This window comes from Acinonyx jubatus, chromosome B1, assembly GCF_027475565.1.
Source record: "Acinonyx jubatus isolate Ajub_Pintada_27869175 chromosome B1, VMU_Ajub_asm_v1.0, whole genome shotgun sequence".
Taxonomy (NCBI): domain Eukaryota; kingdom Metazoa; phylum Chordata; class Mammalia; order Carnivora; family Felidae; genus Acinonyx; species Acinonyx jubatus.
In genome coordinates, this window is record NC_069382.1 from 130,806,402 (window position 1) to 130,831,937 (window position 25,536).

The window sequence follows — 25,536 nt, forward strand, 5'->3', positions numbered from 1 at the left end:
TGTGGGAGAACAGAGGCAACCCATGTTCTTCCCATGTGGTACAAGGTTCAATATATGGTATTGGCAGGGGTTTAGGTCTGGAGAATACGTTAAACAAAAGGCCCAGAGTCTCAGATGTTTCAACATAACAAAGGGCAAACATTATCTAATTATACTACAGCAGAAATGTAAAAGCACATTTAATTGCACATGCACAAAGCATCACTTTCCAGAAGTCCCAACAGCCACTGGGTAAAGAGAGCTCTTCTTTTAATTTGTTTAATGTTTTTTTATTTGGAGACAGAAAGACACAGAGCATGAGCAGGGCAGGGGCAGACAGAGAGGGAGACACAGAATCTGAAGCAGGCTCCAGGCTCTGAGCTGTCAGCACAGAGCCCGACGCAGGACTCGAACTCATGAACCATGAGATCATGACCCGAGCCGAAGTCAGACACTTAACCAACTGAGCCACCCAGGCGCCCCAAGACAGCTCATTTTTAAAAAGCATATTTACCAACAGTATAATCATTACCTTCATCTTAAAAATTTTACCTAACAGCCTTTTTTCTGCATTCCCACGGGTTACTATCTCAAAGGTTTTAATTTTGGAGGCAAACAGACTATCTCACCTTTTGAAATGTTTCAAGCTGAACATAAATTCATAGACTTTCAATAGCAGAACTTGTCTTTCACATCCAAAGAATTCATTCAGTGGCACAAGGAAGCACTCATGCATTAAATCAAACACTACCAGGTGGATTTAACTTCCATTCGTTTAGATATAAAACTTGTCACTAGGTACACTGTATATTCGCCCACGCTCAGACTGAGTCAGAGAAAATAATCTCACTAAGAATCCCTTACCCCTTGTTCCTTAAGACCCCATTGATCCCACTTACATTGTGGCCAATGTTCGCCCTGCCCCCACCTTCCCCACCCCACCCCCGCTGTTCAGTGAGATGGCAAACTACAGATAACTTATCAGAACACATTCTACCAAAGGGAAGAAGAGCCAAACTGACCATTAACTCTGCTCTTTGCTTCAACTTTTTGGCCTCCTTCATGTGAAAATCTGCTTGTTGTCTGAAAGAGAAGCAAAGATCAGGGGTGGGTCACAGGAACCTAGAAATTACTACTGGGGGCAAGAGGACTTAAGACTAAGAGGGAAGAAAGCAATGGGAGGAGACAGAGGGCAGAGGAGGGAGTCAGCAGAGAAGGGGCAGAGGGAAAGTGAAAAAAGCAGGAGCGGTGAGCATCCAGGGTCTTACCTGTCAAGCTTCACTGGAGGCTTCCCTGGTTTAGAATTACCATTTGGCAAAGAAGGCACTAGAAAAGGATTTGCAGTATCTCCAGAAGATCCCTTTAAAAAAATCATCATACAGATCACACTCCAACAGTTAAAACCATTGACCTAAAGGTACCACCCCTCTAAATTAGAACAAAATAGTAGTTCAAAAAAGATGAAATCAAGCACTGCACAGTTTAGCTTGGTTTAGCATTTTCCCGGCTAGATTCGACTGACACTGTAGGTTCTGATTATATTGAGGACTAAAAAGACAAGAATGTCCAGAAGAGATATTCAACAAAGCTAAACATAACATTTTCTCTTAGTGAATACACACACACACACACACACACACACACACACACACACACACACACAGGTTAGTGGGAAGAGAAGAACTTGTATTTGACTTGTATTTGAAAAGTGGCTAATTTTGTCCCATTATAACCAATAGTGAAAGTATTTGACATCAAACATCCAAACCGAGAACTAACCAGAGTAACCAATTTTTATTGCAAATCACCTGAGAGAAAATTAACACAAAAACTGATTCTGATTTTTCAACCTCTGAGTCACTTTAAGATGAATAAACTGATATCTAAACTTACATGGAATATTAACCATCTTTTTACTCTCCCTCTAAAAAGTAGAACTTTAAACACAAATAACTCACTGCAATACCACCACTGGGAACTTCTCTTACTGGGAATTTAAAGATGTATCGATGGACTCCGTTCCCTATGTCCCAGCAACCCTTGCTTACTTTGTGCTCTGTACAGCTTCCAGATCCCTTCCCCTCCACTCTTCTGTGCTTTGGAGCAGAGGAGTCTTTGTGGCTGCCCTTGCTACTACTGGCACTTTGGGGAGGGTCCTGGTCCGCTTCCCGCTTTGGCCTCTTTTGTGCAGGCTTGGCTGGCTTCTGGGAGGATGAGGACGAGGACGAGGAGGACACAAGTTGGGGGGAAAGCATTTCCTTCTTTGAGGGCTCAGAGGAGGGCCTGGGTGTTCTGGAAAGAAACATCACTCAAAATTGAGTTAAGGAAGAACACAAACCACATAACTTAGTTGTTCAGTTGTAAGATAAATGGCTGCTGACACCAAAAATTAAGAAATCAGACCATGAAATCCATTCTTGTAGAAAGGCCAAATTACAGAGACTTTGGTGCCTTTGAAAGATCTAGAAAGGCCAAATTTCAGAGACTTTTGGTACCTTTGAAAGATCTAGTTCTATCTATGAACAATGGATTAAGCGGTGGAATTTGTCACTAAGCTTGCAGAGCCTGCCAGAGATCCTAACCTCCCCTAACCCAGTTAGTCTTATTAGCTACTCCCCAACCTGTATTTTTCTCTGACAAGTGGGCAAGCCCAGCTGCCACCTTCACCCTCCCTCCCTGACTCCCTCTCAAATCTCTGCTGGCTCCCAGCCAGTGACACTATGCACTTTCTTTTGCCAAGTCCTGTTGGGAAGCGATTTCTTGACTTAACCAGAGAGTGAATAACAATTACTTTCTATATTCATACTTTCTTGGAACTACTCCCCTTCCCTTTGGCCCTCTCTCTCCAAAGCAAGAGACATAGTGAGCAGGCATGTGCATTCCTAGTAATTGCTTCAAGAAAGAGCGCTGAACCCAGGCTCTCAGAGTTCAAGTGCTGGTTCCATCTCTCAAGAATTCTGTGACTACAGACAAGTCATCTTCTCTCTCTGTGCCTTGGTTTCCAATTCTGAAGAGTAGGGTAATAGCAGCACCTTTCTAGTTTTTATTTAAAATGCTTTTAGAAAGAAGCTGTTTCCAGAAGTTCTGGAAATTTTCCATTGTTAAAATGCCTTTGATAAACCCAAGTTTGCTGCTCAGTGAATTGCTAATTCCTAAAAGGTCCTTTTCCATGGACGAAAGCAACATCAAACCAACCTATCTGCACATCTGAGCTGGACATGTGTGTTAATCCACTCCTACTGCAAGAGAGAAATGTTTTTGCCCAGTTAAGACCCAGGAAGACTCAATCACCTTTCAAGGCTGTTGTTAATCTCTATACTCACTTTGTTTTAGAAGAATCTTTATGGGAAGATGAACATGATGGCTGTGCCTTGGTTTCTTTCTCCAGTCTGGCTTTCTTGCTATCATGGTCTTTCTCTGTGTCACCCTATGAGTGCAGCATAACAAAGTACACAGTTATAAACACAGTCATGCAGACAAAACAGAAAAGACTACACGGCAAAGTAACGACAGTAATTAGACTTTCGGCGACATCTATACCACACAGCAGACTTACAGGTACCTACACCATGTGTGTGTCGGGGGGGGGGGGGGGGGGATGGAGGGAAGCAGACAATCTAGATTTGATGAGGTTTGTACTGAGACAGATTTCTGCCTGAGGAAGGAGTATTCTTCCCACCTAGGAAAGGGAGGATGTCTAAGTAATAGCTGATAAGATTGATGGTCTTCAACAAATTACTGAAGTTTTTTAAACATAAAACAATCAATAAAACACGCATATTCGCAGCAATAAAAGATGATTTTATGAATGAGGGTATCTCCCTTTCTTTCACAAGAACCATCCACTTGACGCCTATTAATTTTTTTCTCTTATTACTTTTAATTTTTTAATGTTTATTTTTGAGAGAGAGAGAGAGAGAGAGAACGCACACGCGAGCAGGGGAGGGGCAGAGAGAGGGTCCAAAGCTGGCTCTGCGCTGACAGCAGTGAGCCCAATGAGGGGCTCGAACTCACGAACCATGAGATCATGACCTGAGCTAAAGTCGGATGCTCAACCGACTGAGCCACCCAGACACCTCCCTTTTTTAAAGACTGTTTTTATATTTCTCTTTTTTAATATTTTTATTTATTTTTGAGACAGAGAGAGAGCATGAGCAGGGCAGAGAGAGAGGGAGACACAGAATCTGAAGCAGGCTCCAGGCTCTGAGCTGTCAGCACAGAGCCTGACACGGGGCTCGAACTCATGGACTGTGAGATCATGACCTGAGCCGAAGTCAGACGCTCAACCAACTAAGCCACCCAAGTGCCCCTGTATTTCTCTACATAGATATGGGGACACATGTTTTTATTTTTCAAAAAATTTGAAAAAACTGAAGGATAAGTATAATTTGAGAGAAGAGTGATGAGCAAAACAGATACTTAATTCTACAGAGATGCACGTAATCGCAAAAACACGTTTATACCAACTAAAGTACAAGATAAACATATGCAATCGCTAAGAGAGCAAAGAATTCTTTATTTGTCATTTGTCAACATGCAGACCAAGTTCACAGCAAGTCTAACACAGACCGAGTGCCTTCGCAATGGCTTCCTTCCCACTGGTCTGGACTCACATGACCGCTCTGTGGGAAGAACGGTAAGCAGCAGTGAAGTGACAGGTGGGAGGTCCTTCTTAATTCTGATGCACATTTAGAACCAAACTCCTCCCACTGTCAGTTCACCAAGAGAAATCTGGGACACGGCCAATGAAACTAGGACAATCCTGAAAAAACCTAAGATCCTCTCTCAAAGCCTTAAAGGAAAAAAACATTCTTCATATTAACTGATTGTGGGAGGCCCTGGTTTTCACCACAGTCTCTCCTTCATTCCCTGAATTTCTCCAAGAAAAATGAATAAATTAAGAGGTGTAGGCTCAAGCTCTGCCCCGACCCTAACAGCCTGACCCTGCTCAAAAGATGGGGAAAGAGGAAAAACATACCCCTCCTCCTCCAGACATTCTGCAAACAAATGTGCCTAAGTGTGTACATGCATTCAGCCCTTCCTATCTCCTTTGGAAAAACAGTTTTATTTCCTGTTCCAAAATTGACCAAAGGGGCTTAGAAAAGGTAACAGGTTTTTAATCTCTTGGTGTATGTACAAGCGAGATTATTAAAAAGGGTAAATATGGATATAGAAGAGAACTTAAATCCAAGGGAAAGCCTTTACCTTCCTGGAGGCTGATTCTGTGGGACCTGCACACTCTGGACAGCCCCAGACAGCATCTAGAAAGAACCCGGATATGGGTAGTCCAAAGTGATTAAGTTCAAAGACAGTGCAAAAATGAGAAATGTAATTATTTTTATATTGACTAAACAATGAAGTAGTGATGTTTTGGATATACTGGATTAAATAAAAATTTTTAAATTATTTTCACTGTGGGGGCACCTGGGTGGCTCTGTCAGTTAAGCATCTGAATCTTGGTTTCGGCTCAGGTCTTGATCTCACAGTTTGGGAGATTGAGCCCCATGTCAGGCCCTGTGCTAAAAACAAGGAGCTTGCGTGGAGTTCTCTTTCTCTCTGATCCCCTACCCCTGCGTGATACCTTTCTCAAAAACAGATATACAGGTTTTTTTTTTTTTTTAATTATTTTCACTGTTTTTTTTTTTTTTTGGTGCTACATATATTACGTACGTATATATGTGTGTGTGTGTGTGTGTGTGTGCATATATTTTTTTTATTAGAGAGAAAGAGAGCAGGGAAGAGGGGCAGAAAGAGAGAGAGAGAGAGAGAGAGAGAGATGGAGAGAACCTTAAGCACACTCCATATTCAGCATGGAGCCTGATGTGGGGCTTGATCCCATGACCCTGGGATCATGACCTGAGCTAAAAATCGAGAGTTGGACACTCAAAGGACTGAGTCACCTGGGTGAGGCTTTTTATATTTTTAATGTGGCTACTAGAACATTTTAAATTACATATGTGGTTTACATTGTATTTCTAGTGGACAGTGCTGTGCTACAGTTTTCAAGAACCAATCTGCAAACTGGGCTCTGAACTTCCAATTAGCTAATGCAAAGAAGGAATAATAAAATGTACAGGCTAAATAAGATAAAAAAACAAACCAGCTGCTCAAAAATATAACTATTTATTACAGAATATTGGAGAAAAAGTAGCTCGGGGGACCTAGTAAGGAGATAACGTGATGTAAATGAATAGCTACATCTAAAAGGCACAGCCGTTTCTCCTGTGACATTAAACACAGGCCAGCAGCAGAATTCAGGAGCACAATTCAGAAGAAATGAAAGGCACTGGCACATGGCAGGAGAAGCCTCCTGGGATTCTGCCCAGCACATGGATCCCCATTCAACAATTCATAATGGTAACACTTGAGAGATAGTCCATGTTGGCAGAGAAAAGAGGGTAAATTGGGAATGACTGGGTTAAAATAGAACCCTGCTATCCTCCTTGTCAGTTAAGAACCTACTTATGCCTGGGGCATGGGGGTGGCTCAGTCAGTTAAGTGGCCGGCTCTTGATTTCAGCTCGGGTCATGATCTCACAGTTTGTGAGCTCAAGCCCCGCACTGGGCTCTGTGCTGACAGTGCAGAGCCTGCTTGGGGTTCTCTCTCTCCCTCTCAATCTCTCTCTCTCTCTCTCTCTCTCTCTCTCTCTCTCTGCCCCTACCCTGCTTGTGCTTTAGCTCTCTTCCAAAAATAAATAAATAGTAAAAAAACAAATGAACCTACTTGTGCCCAAGAGTCTCTGCCACCAGTGGACCCAATGAATTCTCCTGAGTTTTAGATTAAAGGCTAGAAAGTTGGCAAGCAAACAATGCAAGAAGATGGGAGATTTAGCTTTGGAAAGTCACAGAATTTGCTAAAATATACAGCTATTAACTTGCACGTGGAGTAGTTAGTAATACATACTTTTTCCAGTGGAAGGTGTTTCCAGGCAATTAATGACATTTAGGGTAAATTCCCAAGGCAAAATTAGGCATAAACTGTCCACAAGGTTACTTCCTTAAAAACAAAACAAACAAACAAACAAACAAAACCCACCAAACCCCAGAGGTGGAATGTGAGTTAATTTTTGTTTATAGATCTTCATGCTGCTTAGGACTATAAAACCAAAGTGGCAGACCTTATACACCACACATGAAAATAAGATTCATAATGAGTCAATCCTCACAGACCGGGCATAACCCTGGCTTGCGCCAATCAGCGACTCAAGAGAACAGCCAAAAAACCCCAAGAAGTTACCACACAATAACTTCGACACAAGCATTTAACAACTGTGTTGGCACTTACTGGAATAATATACTGATTATATTGATGTGTAGAACTTACAAGCTGATAATATTCTTTAAGCTGGTAGAAAGTAAGCCATTAAACCAAATAAAGCAACATTCCCCTTCTGGTGATTTTCCTCGCCTGAGTTCAAGCCTGTGGGCTTGAGGTTAGTATTTCTGTACACTATGCACTTGGAACCCTATCATCCTCTGTCTGGAACAGTCACAGAGGCTTCCCCAGAGTAAGTATTTATCCGGTGGCACAGAAAGCAAGTTTAGCAGCTGACGGCACAGCTGAAGCCCCTGGAAACAGGACTGTAAGACAAGTCTCAGGGGGTGGATTTAGGAAAGGGCCATTAAACAGGGAGCCAAGCAATACTGAGCAGCAGGAAATGCACACTTGAATTCCAAGACTGAAAAGGAGGCAAGGAGTTCTTAAGATTTTCCTGGGACACGAAGCCATTTGAAAATGAGACAAGGGGCACCTGGGTGGCTCAGTCGGTTGAGCGTCGACTTCAGTTCAGGTCATGATCTCACAGTTCGTGGGTTCGAGCCCCACAATAGGCTCGGTGCTGACTGCTTGCTCAGAGCCTAGAGCCTGCTTCGGATTCTGTGTCTCCTCTCTCTGCCCCTCCCCCACTCACGCTTTGTCTCACTCTGTTTCTCAAAAATAAATAAATGTAAAAAAAAAAAAAGAGAGAAAAGGAAAAAAAAAAGAAAAAGAAAATGAGACAAGAGCGATGCACTCCATCTTCAAGAGGAAAAAGACGTCTCCTTTGCCCTTTGGCCTATTCACAGATCACCCCCCCTTACAAGGAACCCTTGTCTAAGGTCTGGGCTTCAGAAGTTCTCTTTTTCTAGAAGGATAAGCATCTCAAACAGGGCCTATATCTACAACAAAAGGAGGCTGCTTGCTGATGACTGGTTCCTAACTGACTTGTTTGCTTTTCTTAACCCGGTGGGTCAGGCGGCCAAGGATTATCTGCCAAATGGCGCTCCACCTACAGAGTCCAGTGGAAGGGCAAGCATGAAGACCATACAAGGAAGAGATGGGGACTGTGCTGGGCCAAGCTGGTTCCTGAAAAAGAACACCCCCAGGGCAGCCTCATGCCCACCCCAGCATCTGGCTCACCATCTATGTACCCAAAGGTGGCAGAAGGAACATGAAGACAGCTTTAGGCCATAAAGTTTCTAACAGGTAGAAAGATGGTCTACCACAAGCTTTGCTACGGCAGGGAAAGATGAGGGGCATCTGAAAGGGAAACTGATGTAGAAGGGTGTGAGGGCAGCACTGGAGTGGCAGGAGCAGGGACAATGCAGGGACTGGGCCAGGGATGACACTCTGTCAGTGTCCATACACTGCCCTTGAGCTGTAACCTTGTGCCTCTCTCCAGTAATCCCCCCACCAGACACCTGTGTACAAAAAGAAACCCCCACCAGGTGTGAAAGATAAGAGCATTGCTGGATTGGAAGGGGTCAGCACATGTGAGCTCCAGACCCACTGGTTGCTAAGCAGCCAAGCGATGTTAGAGCCGTCCTGGATCTCATCTAGGAAAGGGGGCAGCTGAACAAGGAACCCACAGTGTCTCAGCACTCAAACTACCAGACTGTCCTCTCCCTCAGGAAAGCAAAGGAGCTTCGCAAGCACCTGGGGGTGGGAAGAGTGGAGAATCTTCTGGGCAATTCAGGGACTTTCTGGGATGTGCCTTTGCACAAAGTTCACTAAGATGACGACACAGTGGTCCAATCAGCACCGAGAACGAGGGCAGGGACTTACGGAGAAGACAGCTTACATTCACTGGGATAAGTACGACAGACAACGAAAATTAGCCCACCTTTGGCCCTTCTTTTTGGTGAGGAAATACACAGGCATTAAGAATGGTTTAAGACAGTCTTCACACCACACTCACATGGTCATGATGCAGAGTAACTAACAAGGCATGAAGTAATTAGATATCAGTGACTTGAGGAAACTTCTAGTTTCTTTATAGGGATGACTTTTCAAACCCTTGATGTTGAAGAAGAGTAACTGGGAATGTTGATCTCAATAGGTAGTTTAAGGAAAGACAGATCTTGGAGAGAATGAAGGGACTGAACCAACCATCCTCAAGCAATAAAAATGCACTACATCCCCTAACTTCCTTTACCCATTCTCCAAAACTGACATAAATGATAGCTCTGAAATTGTATTTCACGAAATGCCAAAGCTTCTTGGTCCGTAAAGCAGCTATTAAGAGAAAGGAAAAGACAGGCTTGAATGAATATACCTCCTTGTTCAGACATATGTCTACACCATGGTTAGGACCTGCTGGCATTTCATTTGAAAGATGATCTATACAATGATTGAAATTAAATGAGATACTGTCAACAAAAGTGCCTAGAATAAAACTTAACTCACGCATGGAGCTTTGTGCGTGTTAAGTATGTTGTTAAATGCTCTCAATTGCACTAGACTGGTTGTATTTCTTATATTGTGCTTCTTGACTTTCATTTTTCTTCCAAGTCTGAGCAACATAAGCTGGGTTTACAAATTATATAAATGAAAACATAAGTTGTGTTTTAAATTCTAGTTCTTTTTGTTTTTAATGTTTTATTTATTTTTGAGAGAGAGCGTGAGCAGGGCAGGAGCACAGAGAGGGGGACAGAGGATCCAAAGCAGGCTCTGCGTTGACAGCACAGAGCCTGATGCAGGGCTCGAACTATGAACCGGGAGATGATGACCTGAGCTGAAGTTGGATGCTCAACCGACTGAGCCACCCAGGCGCGCCCCCTAAATCCTAAACTGTAATCAAGTTGATGAAATTCTATAGTTTATGTAAGGAGCACTCGGTCAAGTCATGCGTGTTTCCCCTAATTTTCTCCACTTCTCCTCACAAACTGCTCCTTGCCCACTCTTTCAGGTGCCATATCTGACAGCTTCATCACAGCTACTGTCATCCACTGTAAATCTTTAGGATTATCTTCTCACAATTTTAAGCCTACAGTGGCTTTAAGGATCCATTAACACTCTGAAAATAGTTGCTAAATTTTGCATCAGGAAAGGAACACACTGAATTTAAATGAAAAACTAAATTTCAGAGGCACCTCGCTGGCTCAGTCCAGTCGGGCATGTGACTCAATCTCAGGGTCATGAATTCAAGCCCCATGTTGGACATGGAGCCTACCTAAAAAAAAGAAAAGAAAATACAAAAGAAAAGCTAAACTTCACTAATGTGAAGGATAAGGTACATTCTTCAAACTGCTCTCATTACTTCCGCAGACAGCTTTTTCTAGTGCTCCCACTTAAAATGAAGGCAATGAACAAATTTTCACCATCCAAATTTGTGGAAAAGCGCTCAGTCTTAAAACGAGAACAGTCCTGCCTGCCTTGGGGTCCAACCCCACATGCTGGAGGAGCAGCTACACTATGGGAAAGGCCACAGTCACGCTGCCCTGAACAAAGGGAGTCAATGGGGTCTCAACAGGAAAGGGGGAAGCCCGCCTGCAAAGGGAAGGATCTCAGGTTCCTATGACCAATATTCATACTACCTGGAACACAACAGGTATAAAAACAAAGGATCATGATTCTCTGATCATGAAATAAGTATACTGCTGAATTATTTTTAAGTTTATTCATCTGAAAGCTTCTAACTAGTGACATCCGTTAGGTAAGGAATTCCTCACTGCCTAGATCCATGATGTTGAAAAGTGGCACACGGGAGGTACTTCTCAATCCAAAGAACTAGCTTTGTACAATCTTGGCCCTGTGGTATGGCTCTGCTCCAGTGGTCCCCAGCTCCACTAAACATTAGGATTTAGGAAACACCAATGGAGGGAGGAAGGGAGGGGGACACAAACCTTGCCATCAGCATTAAAGGCTCCCTGGTGACCATCACATTGGTTCAGACCCTGATCCTATCAGTACCACAGCAGAGAGGCAAACTGTTCCCAGGGGCAGTTCTCTCTGCCGCCTGCCGAACACCCAAGAAAGCATGCATCTGACTAAGATGGGGGGGGAGGGGGGTCATTATTTCTCCATCCTCTAAACAAAGAGATCAATTAGCTGCCCTGGTGGAGCAAGGCCAAGGGCTGGGAATGGCTTTTAGAGTGCACAGCTCATATCCTCAACAGGGAGTGCTGAGTTTCCCTTTATGGAGCTGCAAGCGATGCTTCTAGTTTTGTGCTGGGGTATGGACGGGGCTAAGAACTGTCTGGGGGAGCCTCCATTTCTAACATCCACACTGGGTTAGTAAGTATTTTAGAAGCCAGTATTTCTCCCCACTCCAGCTACTGCAGAAGGGTCACTGGAGACTAGACGAGATCATGGTGGCTGGAGGTTAAGTGATTAAAAGATTTCCCAGGAGGAAGGGGAGGTGAAGGAGTATATTTCTGAACCTTTCTCGTGGGTATGAGATGCAGGCACCTTTTTCCTACCCAGAACCATCACAATTTTATCCGTGAAGTTTTACACCTTCAACACATACACATACCATTTTAAGGGTTCTCTGACCTGGGACATGCCCCCTTCTAGCTGAAACAGCACCACCAATCGGCACTGGATCCCACCCCGCTTGACTTGCCGGCTGCGGTTATGGTGGTAATGCACACCCTCAGGTCTCATTCAACAAGCTTCTGGAGAAAACAGTCACCCTTCGCTATTTGATAAAGTCATGTTATATTTTTAACCTAGTGGAGTAACTGGTCGAATCACAGACAGGACAGCAGGCTTCATGATCTTTTTGTCCTTTGTTATTCTTAGCTCAATTTCCACAACTGAGTAAGAAGGTTTTGGTGGACTTGTGAGAGTGTTAAAACTTTTATCCCTTGTCAGCAGGAAAGAGCTGGCCCTTCTTGTGCCTTTCGTTCTGAATCTTGGGACAGATTAGGCTGGAATGCCACTGGGGAAAAAACCTGCTTATCTTTCACCATGAAGAGTATCAGGAGCTCAGTGATTCAGAATACAGGAAGGAAGGAGATTGTCCAAATGAATAGTATGTCCAAGTTAACTCAGGGTCTTAAGTAATGTGAGATTTTTTTTTTTTAACCTTCTTCACTGTGTTTATTCCTTAAAGTGAAGTTTCCAAAAATTATGATAAATGAAATGACAGATTTTTAATACCTCACAACATACCATTACCAACCTGTATTACTCAACAAGATATCCCAACCATGTGTTTAATAGCTCTATAACCTTTTTTTATAATGTTCTGCTTATTAATAAAAGTCTTTAATAGAGGTCACAAATTCTAAATCTGGTAGTTTCAAATTAATGAAGTGTTAGGCAGCCGTGAGTTAAAATATAGATGTAATATTGGTGGTGTTAAAAAGAATCATATTACGGGAGTAAAATTTAGAGCATAGCAGTTCTTTCAGTAATTCAGAATACTAATTAACATTTCAGTACATTAAGATTTTAATTTCTAGGACAAAACCTAATCATGGGCCAGGTGGTAAATACCAATGTTATTGGAAAAAATAAAAGTGTACCCCCAAAATGCTACATTATCCTAAAACAAGACATCCTTTAGGAGGACTGCCTCCCCTTTTCAGACTGTTGAAGGGACCTGGCATCTGGTAATGCCCGCTGGCAGAGGGGGAAGCATGCAGATCCTCAGGGAGAGGGTAATTCTGGTGTCGGAGCAAAGGCTACATCAGATCAAGGCAAAGGTTCCCTGTCTCTTCTAGGACAACTCAGGGGTCAGAGCCAGCCCCAAGCCAACAGGAGGTACAATCCACACGGCTGGGGGAGGCCAGGCACCTACACTCACCTTTCTCTTTTTGGCCAACTTGCTTGAACTGTCTGCGCCTCTCTTCTCGGGATCAGGCTTCTTCCCTGTGGCGGGCTGCTTGTCCTCCGGTCTCTTCTGGCGGCCCCCCTTCCCAGGAAGCTGGGGTATCCGAGAAAGAAGGTCGAGGGTTATCTTCACCATCAAGATCGGCGGGGGAGCGGTGTCCCTGAGCGGGGAGAGCAGCTTGGGGTCTCTCGTGGGCCCTGGGAGCCTGTCCTTCCGGCGGTCTTCCTGGACAACCACGGCACGCCGGCAGCCGCTAGTCCTTCCACCACCGCCCTGGGGCGGGCCCTGGCTCTGGGTCAAGGGGACCAGGGCAAAGTGCTCGGGGCTCCTGGCCCCCACATTGTCCTTCGTGGGCTCCGGGCCCGAGAGCGCCTTCGAGGGGGCCAGCGGCCCACTCCTGTGCTTCTTCCTCTCACTGGGGCTGGGGCTGGGGCTGGGGCCAGGCGCCACGGGCTTGGGCTCTCGGCCGTCTCCTGCGCGGGGCCTCCCTTTCGTCTTCACCTTGGGCTTGTCTTTGGAAGGCTGGTCTTTGGAGCCGTAGGGAGGGGGTCCCGGCTCACTTTCCACCTGCAGGCTGGCCCGCGAGTCTGCCTGCGCAGGGGCCTTGACGGGCTTTTTGGGCTGTTTGTTTCCGACGGTCTGCCTCTGGGGAGCCTCCTGTTGGGCGGGGGACTTCTGACAGCTCCTCTTGCCGGCGTGCAGGCCTTCCGAGGGGCCCCGAGGGCCCTTGCCGGAGCTCTTGAGGGCAGGATCTTTGGATTCCGAGCGCTCGTGGCTGGCGGCACCACCACCGCCGTCGCCCCCGCCCTTGCCCTTACTCTCTGGGTGCCGAGGCGGAGGCTCCGTGCTCCCCAGGGCGTCCGGCGCTGCTACTGGCTGGCTCACTTTGGTCAGCCAGTTGTCCAGCTGCCATTTGTTTGTTGTAGGAGGCTCGGGCTAAAAACCAAGGAGTAGAGAAGAATGTGAGCTAACCAAGGATGATGATAAACTCTTCTGTGCTAGTCACCCAATTGTATAGGACTCTCCCAGGGAGACGTAATCATTCCAAACCTAAGAATTCGAGTCCTTTTTATCCCCTCTAGATACAGGTCAGAGCCTCTTAATAATTAACTCTTAAAACAATCTTCCCATCTTTTTGTGCTACAGGAATTTTGCCGTAGCAGATATCGACTAATAACAGACCATGAGATATTGACCGATGTAGACCACTGACAACTGGGGAGAAATCTTTGTAGCAAGTATTTTGTTCTAATAGTAATTCCAGTATAATTTAGACAGAAATGACACATTTTGGCTCCTAAACTATCCTATCAGAAAATAAAGGGAAAAATGAAGAATAAACAGAATCCTTTTATCAAGGATTTTCAGAAGGCTAATGAGTAAACTAATAATCTTAGTGATTACCTATAGGCTTTATCCTTTTTTTTTTTTTTGACATACTTTTCAACTGAAAAGCACTTTCCGCAAGACTTGATTTCATTTCTTTACTTAAAAACATTAAACATTTATACATGACAAGGTTTGCAGTATGTCGTGGAATACGGCTTGATTTTCAAATTTTACACCTCGCTTGGGTAAAAGAATCAAGTGAAGGTGCATTAACCACTTGAATTTAGTCCCACTTGAAGTCTTTAAAACTCAAACATTACGTCTCTTGTTACAGGCAATCTTATCTGAAATAGCATCTATTTTTCTAAGAAACACAGGGTGGCTCCAGAACACACAATTAAGAGCAGTGAGATGACACTGATTATATGTACATCTGATAGGACAAACAAACAGAAGTTCCTGGCTTCTCCTGGTATCTTAACTGTTTTTCAAATCTTTGTTGCTCACTGGCTATTGATGCATCCTAACACGTCTCTCCAAGTAGATTATTAACAGAATGACCCAAAGACCTTTCTGTCTCCAAGTTCCACTCTTATGTTTACAATACAGTGATGTACATGAGATACTTACTTAAAGCATTTCTACAGGCATGTTACAGCACCTATACATTTTACGCCACATGGAAACATTAGTGTCTAATAGAGTAGGCAATGATTATGCCTTTTAAAAGGGCAGCACATCACCGACATGCTACATGTTTTTTAAGATCCATTCTGATCTGTGGTTTGTATGAGTGACTAAACCATATATGCAACATACCAGAGAGTTAACTGAAAGATATTCCACATAGGATTTAACTGGTTAGAGATTAGGGATAAGCAGATCACTCCAGTAGGTGGATGATATTTTACAGGAAAGACTGCTAACAACTTTCTGAAGTGGAATGTCCCAAATAATTCAACTCTATAAAAACACTACAAATTGATACGTCAAGACGTGGATATAATGTAAAGGATTTCTGACCAGAAAAAAAGTTAGGTAATAAAATGATCAGGTAGGTAGTTTGGGCTTGGTGTGATGAAAACAGAAGAGGAACTGTAAGGAACCAGGTATGACCATAGTTCAGCCAGAAGGAGGGCTGCAGAACTGTTTTTTTCTGCTTACCCCTCATTGCTGCTTAATATATCTCCTTCAATATCAACTCTACACCCAGGCTCTCATTTGAATTTCAGAGCAGAAGGGAAGGAAGAAGGAAACTACTCTAGTGTGCCAGGCATTTATTTTGCCACAGGAAATCTAAAACTGTATTCCATATCCTAACAAGACAGGATGATTGTTAATAGTGGAGAAAAGATTAGCACCCAATACCTACTTGTCAAATATGACTTCCTGCAAAGGCTTGAGGGTGTGGTAATCTGGGTGCTAACCAGGAACAAGGCATTAAGATATATCACTTGCCAATCACCTTAGGAACCAAAACTTTCAAATCCTTTCTTGGGAGAGGTATGGATCTCTCACCAAGGCTAAGTTTACAGCCCCACTGACATCACTGACATGCTCTATAGAAGAGTATTTATTCGTGAACCAAAAAGGAAAGTCATTCCTGGTATAAATAACATCTGTTCTCCCCCCACCCCAAAACAGGGCAGTATAAGATACATTTAGTAGGAATGTCCTACTAAAGGAATGTCCTGATTACAGAAATAAAACACATTTTCTTCAACTATGGTCCCAAAATTGTCCAGAAGGAAGGCATATGGCCCAATTGCAGGGTAAAATTGAATTTATGTGCCCAGACAAGGAGAAAAGGTATGGACAATCCCTTCTACAGACCTGCCATAAAGATGTAAAATGGATAGAATTATTTTAAGATCAGATATTATTTGGGTGTTGGGATAAGGAAAACTTTTACATTAAGGGATTGAATGAAATAGATTTTAAGATGAATTTTAAACGCTGGACAGGATCAAGGTTTGGACTTTCCTTTCTTCCCCTGCCTTTCCTCATGCCCCGCCACCAGTCTCCCAGTCCAGTGCTGGTGCAACCCCAACACTGCACACTGGGTGTGAAAAAAATACCGGATTTTCACTAGGGTTTTTTTTTTTTTTTTTTAATTTATTTTGAAAGGGAGAGCATGCATGAGTGGGGGAGGGGCAGAGAGAGAATCCCGCTCTGTCAGGGCAGAGCTCGAACCCACCAACTGCGAGATCATGACCTGAGCCAAAGTCGGATGTTTAACCCACTGAGCCACCCAAGCGCTCCTCAATAAGTTTTAAGAAATGTTTGACAATACGTCCCTTTACATCTCCTAACTCCTCAAATTGGTGGAAGTTCATGCATTTTAGGATAAATTGTGGTTCTGAATAAAAAGTTTTGAGCTATGCACAAATATGTCTTTTTTTTTCTTCGTAAAAATGTCGTTATGAGTCTCAAAATGTAAGGAAAAGAAGGAAAGGAGAGGACTATGAGAGAGAGGCATGGTGTAGTAGCAAAAAATGCTCTGGAGTCAGATGGCCATGGGCCTAAATCTTGGTGTTGCTACCTTTTAACTGGTAAAAAGACAGCTCCCAACCTCCCACAGTTGATGGAGAGCTAAGTCAAATACCTCATTAAAAAATACCAAGAGTATATGGGAGGCAAATCAACAAAGGCATTTCACTATAAACAAAGCGGGACAATGAATCTATGTTAGAAGACCAAGTAGATCCTTGAATAACGGAGAATAGAATCATTTTTTCTTAACGTAAGCAGTAAAAAGACGATGTGTCCCATATATTTGGAAAAGCTGAGATTTACATTTCGATTCACACTATAAAGCAGACACCGAAAGCAGCTTCCCCCAAATTGCCAGCCCATTGGTGGGCATACGGCATTTCAGATCACCTAAGATCACTGGACTACTTTATCAAATGGATTTAAAATGGAGCCATAACAAGCACAAATCTCAGCACTAAAAATAGATTTTAAAAAAGGGTGATGGGGCGGCTGGGTGGCTCAGTCCTTTAATCATCTGAGTCTTGGTTTCGGCTCAGGTCACGATCTCACGGTGTTTGAGCTCAAGCCCCGTGTTGGGCTCCACAGCTGGAGTTTCAGCTGCTTGGGTTTCATCCTCTCTCTCTCTCTTTCTCTCTCTTCCTCTGGCCCTCCCCTGCTCGCACTATCTCAGTCTCTCTCAAAGTAAATAAATAAACTTAAAAAAAAAATTCTCTCACACATGAGATTTACAATAATGCAGGTGTTTCTTTGAAAAGAAAAGAAGGTATGGGGCGCCTGGGTGGCTCAGTCAGTTAAGCGTCCGACTTCGGCTCAGGTCATGATCTTGCAGTTCGTGAGTTCAAGCCTTGCGTGGGGTTCTGTGCTGACACCTCGGAGCCTGGAGCCTGCGTCTCCCTTTCTCTCTGCCCCTTGCCTGCTCACACTCTGTCTCACTCTCTCTCAAAAATAAACATTAAAAAAAAAAAAACAACTTAAAAAAAATATATAAATAAATAAAAAATAAAAGGAAAAAAGGTAGTTAAATACACTGGGGGGTGGGGATGGGAATTAAAGGTTTAAAATCTACACAAAGACAAATTATTTCTGGTGACATCTCAGTACATGACATATAAACTGCACCCAAATCTAGACTTGCTCATGAGCCCAAATGTGCAAATATGAGCCTGTTTGGTAAGGCAATTTAAAAAAATAAAGTAGGATGGGAACATTTATTTTTTCGAAAAGTCTCAATCTTTTCCAGTAACTTTTGAACAACAAAATATAATGGTTTCATTAATATAAATGCTAGATGAAATTTTTCTTTCAAGTTTCAATTATTCAGCCAAATCTGTACCATTTCCATTTTATTTGAACCGAATTTTATTATTTAATTCAATTCTCTTCCTTCTTTTAGTAACCAAACAAGCATGAAGATTTTTCTAATTGAATAAGGAGACATAAAGCAAAGTTCTTATAAGCAGGGAACAAGCAATTTGTCTACAAAGCATTTTCAGTATCTTTTCCCTGATGCACAGAATAATTATTTCAACAGTAATTAGAATCACACAAGGAAACAGCCCCCAGAAACACATAGTTTCTAAAATCTGCAAGGCATTTTAAGTACAGTTAATGCTGATTCATGTTTATTCACTCCAAAAAAATATTTATTGAGCATTTAGTCTGTGCCAGACATAAATTCATGTCTAACAAAAAAATGACACTCAGTTATTTTTCCTTGCCCTCAGACATGGCTGTTAAGTCTCACTACATTATCTCCAGATGCATTCAGTTAATGCTCTAGTGGAACTGCCCTGATTTCTAAACAGATGTAAATATTGGGAACTTGAACGCTTTCTTAATCAGAAAGGCTCATTTCCCAGGATTCCCATCTAAAATGAGCAGAGTAATTTTCTCTATACAAACTGGTCTAGTTCATTCACCAAAAAGGTCTTCCCTTTCCACCAAGTATAATTTTTACATTGCTACTCCACGTTTTGAGGGCCTCTGGCAACCCTGATTGTTGTTACTAGACTTCTTGTATTCAACAATCCAGTAAAAAAATAGAATAAGTCTTCCAGATAAACGTGCTTGCGATTTGCAGTCTCATCTGTTTATCTTACAGTTTCTCCCAAGGGTGGGTGACAGGCACACACAATTATCCCTGTTTTACATGGAACACAGGGAGCAAGAAACACAGCCCTGGCAAGATCACTTTGCCATCAATTTAATGTATGGCTTTTAGTGACTCAAAAATAGAACCTCTGATGACTTATTTCTAGTTCACGTTCCTGTCCTATGCTAAATTGGGCTGTCTCCTTTTGATTTCCTTAATTCATGCATTCCTGAAATTTCAAAAAGAATTCTCATTAATATTAAAACAGCAGCCTACTGAAAAAAAAAAAAAAACACACAAAAAATGAGTTGTCTTTTTTAATAGAAGGGAAAAGAAAATGGTGTGCAAACATTCTTAATGAGTCGCTCCTCCAAACAACACTAGCCACAACAGAGAAGAACTTATCATTTTATAGAAGGAGAGAGAAGACCTCTCCCCCAAACTTCTATTGCCAAATGTTTGGTAAGAAATAAACACAAATAGCTGGCCCTACGCAGCACAGGGGTAGGAGAGAGTTGCCCCATGGGACAGAACCACTCAGTCCACAGCCAGTACTGGCCCACAGCAGACTCTAGCCCCAAAAGCAGAATGCTGCCATCCTAGATTGCCTCCTGGAGGGGACACAATACCTCAGGAGCCGGAGTTTCTAGGGGCTCATTCTCTTCGCTGTCACTTGAGCTGCTCTCGCTCTCCGAGTCCGAGGAGCTGTCTGAGTCACTGGTGCTCTCTGACTCGGCACTACTGGAATGTGCTGAGGCCGCGGCTTCTGGAAGCGGCTGTGGAGCACTGCGAAGCAACCGAAGACAGAATCTGAAGACACCTCACAAGGTGGATTTTCTCCCTCTTTACTCACACCCCACCCTGCCCCCCAACCATTTTTCTGCTACTCAAAAGAGAGGGCCTTAATAATACCTAACATTACTAAATTACCACATCATCCAGTTCAGAGAAAGGCCCACAGTGGCTCAAAAGGTCAGTGAAAAATCTTTAAAATGGCTCACCAAATAACTACATAAATGAGAAGCTTATGGATATTTTGCTCCTGAAGAACATTTTGAGCTACACAAAATTCAAGTTAGATGGTAGCACTTTATATCAGAAGTTTAGTAAACCATGGCATGGACTGCCTGTCTATTCTTCTAAATAAAGTTTTATTAGGATGTGTCCACACCTGTTATTTAAGTATTGTCTAGATCTGCTTTTATACCACAAAAGCAGAGCTGAATAGTTTCAAAAGCTAAATAGTTTTTAGGCCATATAGCCTAAAATATTTACTTTCTGACCCTTTGTGTTTGCTTTAAATGGGTATAAATTAATCCATTAAGTTATTTTATGAAGTTATAATTAAAACCTCCCTCTGTTCTCTATATGAAAACTAACCGAATGGTAGCCAGAGACTGTTGAATATAAATGGCGCTCCTCTGGAAAGTGGCCTCAAAGGTAATCCAGTCACACCCTTGGGCAGAGTTATAGAAGAGGCCGTTTTTTATGAGTGGCTTAGGATCACCCCCAAATACCAGCTGAAGTAGAGATTAACTACTACAAGTTTTAAGAATAAGGCAAGAATTCTAGTCAGGGAGAAAACACACTGATCACACTGCTGGGCCCATACAGAATTTCATAGCCTATCTTAAAAACTTGTCCCAGATGGGATCAGCCAGGGCAATAAATCAAGAACTATAATCTTGAAAGCCTCCACAACCACCTAAAATATTAAATGATTAAATAAATTTTTTTATTAAAATAAAATAGAGTAACAAAAAAAAATACCAAAGTCACTAGTTGAGGTAATTTTAAAACACGCACACTATACTACAAATGATGTAACTGCCTCATATAAAACGCTACATCAAATTTGTGATCCCGTTCTCCCTGGTAGCTGAAGAGCTTCAGCCAGTGAGGATTAGAATGAGATGCACTTTCAGTGTGCTTCCTGCTTCTAATTTATCCCCATCTTTCCTATTTTCTCTTCCTCCACTTTAAAGTTAGGCTATTTTGTCATATTTTATGCCACCAGAAGTTACTGAACAGAAGAGAAAATGAGCAGAGCTTTTGAATCCAGACAACCTCACATAATTACACGATAATTACATGGTCTGCCTCCACAATAACTGTAACGTCACCTGTGTGGCAGGAAGGTTTTTATTGCTGAGCACATCTCGGAATGGATGACCACATCTCAAGAAGTAAAACAGCTACAGCATAGTTTAACCCTTTGTCCATGGGAGGCAGGTACCAATATATTAAATCATTAAGTTCAATACCAGAGGAAAATATTGTAAAGACAGTTCAGATAATTCCCACTTCCAAAAACTAAAGCACCTTATTTTCTGAAATATGGCTGCTACTTACAAAGTGAAAACAGTGCCATTTTTCATCACACTAAAATGCACTCTAGGTCAATTTTTTAAAGCAGCTGAAACAACTAGAAAACTCACATGACTGAGAAAACAGGCACTATGGAAAACAATTTCTAGAAATGATTCAGCTTTGTAACTTTTGAAAACAGCAAATAAAAACATTATGCTCCTCAGCACAACTTTTTAAACACTGGTTATATTAATACTGATGAAAGTGATTTAAGCTTATTTTTTTTTAATTCTCAAAAATTTTTAAATTCCAACCTGATGATCTAGGTAGGTACAGGGACTTTTCTCTTTTATAGAGCTAACAACCTCTCTAGGCTGATTTAAGCTTCCAAAAAATTAAATAGGTACTTTCTTCTAACTGTGATCCTTCACGTCCTTCTCCATGAAGAAGCTATGAAAGCACTAACGGAGAAACGCAAACACTTTGCCCGCACACAATACCTTGGAGGTGCAGATGCAGAAGGAGGCTTCTCTGGGCTCTAGGTATTCACAATAAGGGCAAGAAGGACCAGGAAAAGAACAAAACAACAGGTTAGGATAAGCAGCTGGAAAGCTTACATTTTTAAGGATTCCTGGTATTACGGGGGTGTACAAAACTTACTTGTTCGTTGTCACTGTCCTCACTGTCACTGAGCTGAAGGTCATCTTCGAGCATGCTGGAATGGGCAGGGACACAGACATTGTAGGATTTAAAGTATTGTCTACTAACTTCTTTTAGTATATAAATAGAAAATATGCTTAATGATAAAAAAAAAACAACAGAGAGATGGGATAGGTATAATTTTTATTTATTCATCAAATGCCTTATTTTTCAGAAATGTTAAGTTTTACTATTATAACACAGAAACTAGTTTAGTCCAAGCTCCTTAATATCTCAAGACTGAATCTTCCACACGTTCTGAGCATTAAAAGCAGAACTACCACGAGACAGGGATTTGTGACCAGCCTGGAGACTGAAGTTCCCAGGTTTACACAAACAAAACAAACAATAACGACTACCAGAAAAAATATACACAATACACTCTATTTTCTTCAATAGTCTCTAACTACATTAAGTGATTAACCAGTAAATAAGTTAACACTGGATAAGTGAGTATTTGTAAAGTGTTTAGAAGAGTGCCAAGGCACTTAAGTGTTATATGTGAATTCAATATATAGTAAGATATACGAAGCTATCAAGGCCATTGCCACCAAATACTGCAGGTATCTTACATTTTTGTTCAAGGGACATTATTAATATTAAACTTTATTTTTCACCCCACCCACAAATTCTCTTTTGTCTGCTTAAACACTCATTAGTTGAAAGAGTAGTAATATCAATAACACTGTTGTCTAGAAAATATGTTTAACCTTACTGCTATCATTCTGGTGAAAATAAAACCTCAGTTCACTTCCTCAAAGTTATAGTTAATACTCATCTCTAGGTATTCTGGTCTATGATCAACTTCAGTGCTAAGAGCAAACATCAGGGGCACCTGGGTGGCTCAGTCAGTTAAGCTTCCAACTTCGGCTCAGGGTATGATCTCACAATTCTTGAGTTCAAGCCCTGCACTGGGCTCTCTGCTGTCAGCACAGAGACCACTTCAGATCCTCTGCCTCTCTCTCTCTCTCTCTCTCTCTCTGCCCCTCCCCTACTCTCTTTCTCTTTCTCAAAAATAAAATAATATTTTTAAGAGAAAAAAAAAAACAAACATTATACTTCAATTTAAAAAAAAAGCCATTTTCCAGTCCCTACATGTTTATTCAACTCTCAGCCCCTCCTTATCTCCTCCCTCTTACCATCTTCTGAGGACAAAACTACAATCAAAAGAATGTATCAGTAATTAATTGTTTGTTCCCACTTCCCCCAAATTTATGAGCATCACTATTTGAGGAAATGTTATTAGTGAAGGTGGAAAAAAAAATAAAAATAAAAAACCAATCTGCTTAAGTATATAAGAAATGCTCCAAAAAGCAAAATTATATTAGTTACAATCCTTTAGTATTTCTAAAAATACCTCTCCAATAATCTGACCAACAATTTTTACTGCAAACCCACTAGCTGCCACTGAAGTAAAAGCAGGCATGATTATTTTGGGAATCCTTGGTAAAATCACTCTATTTTCTAACGAAAATAAATTATAAAATGTGGCTCTTTTGTAAATGACCACCTACATGCAATGTTTTAATTGTGCCAAGGAACTATTTTCACCAACAAATGTACGAAAACTATCCTGTGATAAGTCTCTTAAAAATACAAAAGCTGTTAGCTACTTGTAAATGGAGATGCTGCTCAATATTTATCTAATGACATAAGGCTAGAAAAACACAGACTTCAGATGCAAAACCTGGCAGTAGCTATCACAATAGTGTGTAAGAAAAAAAGTCAACAATGTTAGTGCTGAAGGGTGGCTTGGCTGGGGTATACACACAAAAAAGATAAATGATATATATATCTTTGAAAAGGTATAACGCAACCAGAAAAAAAGGAAAAAAAAAAAACAACCTGACAAAATATATTCAATGTTAGCCACTACCACCAAAACCACAGTTAACAGACCTCTGCAGTTTCTTTGCATAAAACTGGTTTGTCTTAACTTCCCAAAATATCAACGATCATGTAATCCAATCACCTTCCCGTTATAAGCAGAGGGCTAGATACTCTGTTAAGCTGTCTGCCTGGCTTCCATGAATATACTCTCCTAAAGTAAGTCAGAAAATATATGTTCTGACCTTCAGCTCTACTTTCTCTTAGGGAATGAAAGGGACTGTGAAAGTGCTGTCCCAGATTCCGAGAATTTCCCCCTCAGAACATTATGTAGGCAATAACAAAATAGGCCCGCAGGTCTGACACCTAAAGAGATGAGTGGCCTCTGAAGGCAGATTGCTCCAGATAGCTCTAAAAAATATTCACTCAAAAAGCAATGATAAACCAATAGGCAAACAAAATCTATCACTTACGTAGGATATACTGGTTATTTACACTTGGCATTCCACTGAATCAAAATTCAAGATACAATTTGATGCAAAAATCAAGATTTTTTTAAAGTAAGCTCTATGCCCAATGTGGGGCTTGAATTCGTGACCCCAAGGCCAAGAATCGTGGGCCCTACCACCTGAGCCAGCCGGGCACCCTGATGCAAAAATCAACATATTATATTGTCAGTGTCTGCCAAAAGTAACCACGGAATCTTCCAGAAACCACAGTTTATTATTATCGCCAGATGGGTAGCTCAACATAAACCAGCATGCTAATGGGGGGAGGGGGGCAGGAACCTCTAAAGTTTTTTATAACAAACATGTACTACATCTGTATTAAGAAAATAATTAACTTGAGGTGCCTGGGTGGCTCAGTCATTAAGTATCCAACTTTAGCTCAGGTTATGATCTCATGGTTTGTGGGTTCAAGCCCCACATCGGGCTGTGCTGACAGCCTGGAGTCTGCTTAGGATTCTGTGTGTCTCTCGCTACCCCTCCCTCGCTCATGCTCTGTCTCTCTCTCTCTCAAAAATAAGTAAACACTAAAAACAAAAACAAAAAAAGTTAACTTAAGAACCATAACTAAGTTTTGCCAATATAGAAAATTAATCATGAATGCCATTGTGACTTTACCAAAAAAAAAAAAAAAAAAAAAAAAAAGAATCTATATAGTTAGGAGAAAATCTAACCTGATGACAGGTAAAAGTTTTACTGTTAGAGATAAAGAAAAAATGTAAAGGAACCAGCTGCTAAAACCCCGTTTGTCCCACTAACAAGCATGACTGAGGCCAAGTACATTACTATACTGCACTTCACATACCGTATGTAGAAGAACAGGTCCTTAATGGGGAAAATGGCAAAACTAATTATAGCACATCTGGGTGACCACCTTTGCGCCCCTAGAAGGGAATCAAATCTCTTAGACCCAGTCTCACTCATACCAGTAAGATCTAGGTCAAGAGAGCATAAGGCTCAAGGGACATACTCAACTGTAAGCTTTTCTGGGGCAGGATCAAGTCATTTTCACCTTCATATCTTCTATATCCAGAACTTGGCAGGTACCCTAAAAGGCTGGCTGAATGAACAGCACTGCTTTTGCTGAATAAGTAACAGTACCACATAGCTGTGCCCGCTGTGTGATCACAACTCTATAATCACTGCCTTTGCTCACAACCCTATAGGCTGCCTCTCATCATCCCGTCACATTCTAAGGGTGAGGCAATGGGCTCAGAATGGCCACCTAGCTTGCTAGCTGAAGATCATGGGGCTGGTAC

At 41.9% G+C, this 25,536-nt stretch overlaps 1 protein-coding gene across 8 annotated transcripts in view; it reads right to left on the reverse strand.

Moving 5' to 3' along the window:
- The window catches only part of AFF1 (ALF transcription elongation factor 1), a 247,651-nt gene that overhangs the window by 24,182 nt on the left and 197,933 nt on the right, over nt 1–25,536 (reverse strand). For all 8 annotated transcript variants that reach the window (XR_008296249.1, XM_053217153.1, XM_053217150.1 and 5 more), the window contains 8 exons: nt 21,906–21,960; nt 21,746–21,783; nt 19,565–19,721; nt 12,992–13,954; nt 3,303–3,406; nt 2,028–2,271; nt 1,248–1,339; nt 1,002–1,062 (listed from right to left, as the gene is read on the reverse strand). Coding sequence is in view for 7 of the 8 variants with exons in the window: in XM_053217153.1 (XP_053073128.1) it covers nt 1,002–1,062; nt 1,248–1,339; nt 2,028–2,271; nt 3,303–3,406; nt 12,992–13,954; nt 19,565–19,721; nt 21,746–21,783; nt 21,906–21,960 (1,714 nt within the window). In the remaining variant the exon portion in view is untranslated. The remainder of the gene's footprint in view (nt 1–1,001; nt 1,063–1,247; nt 1,340–2,027; nt 2,272–3,302; nt 3,407–12,991; nt 13,955–19,564; nt 19,722–21,745; nt 21,784–21,905; nt 21,961–25,536) is intronic.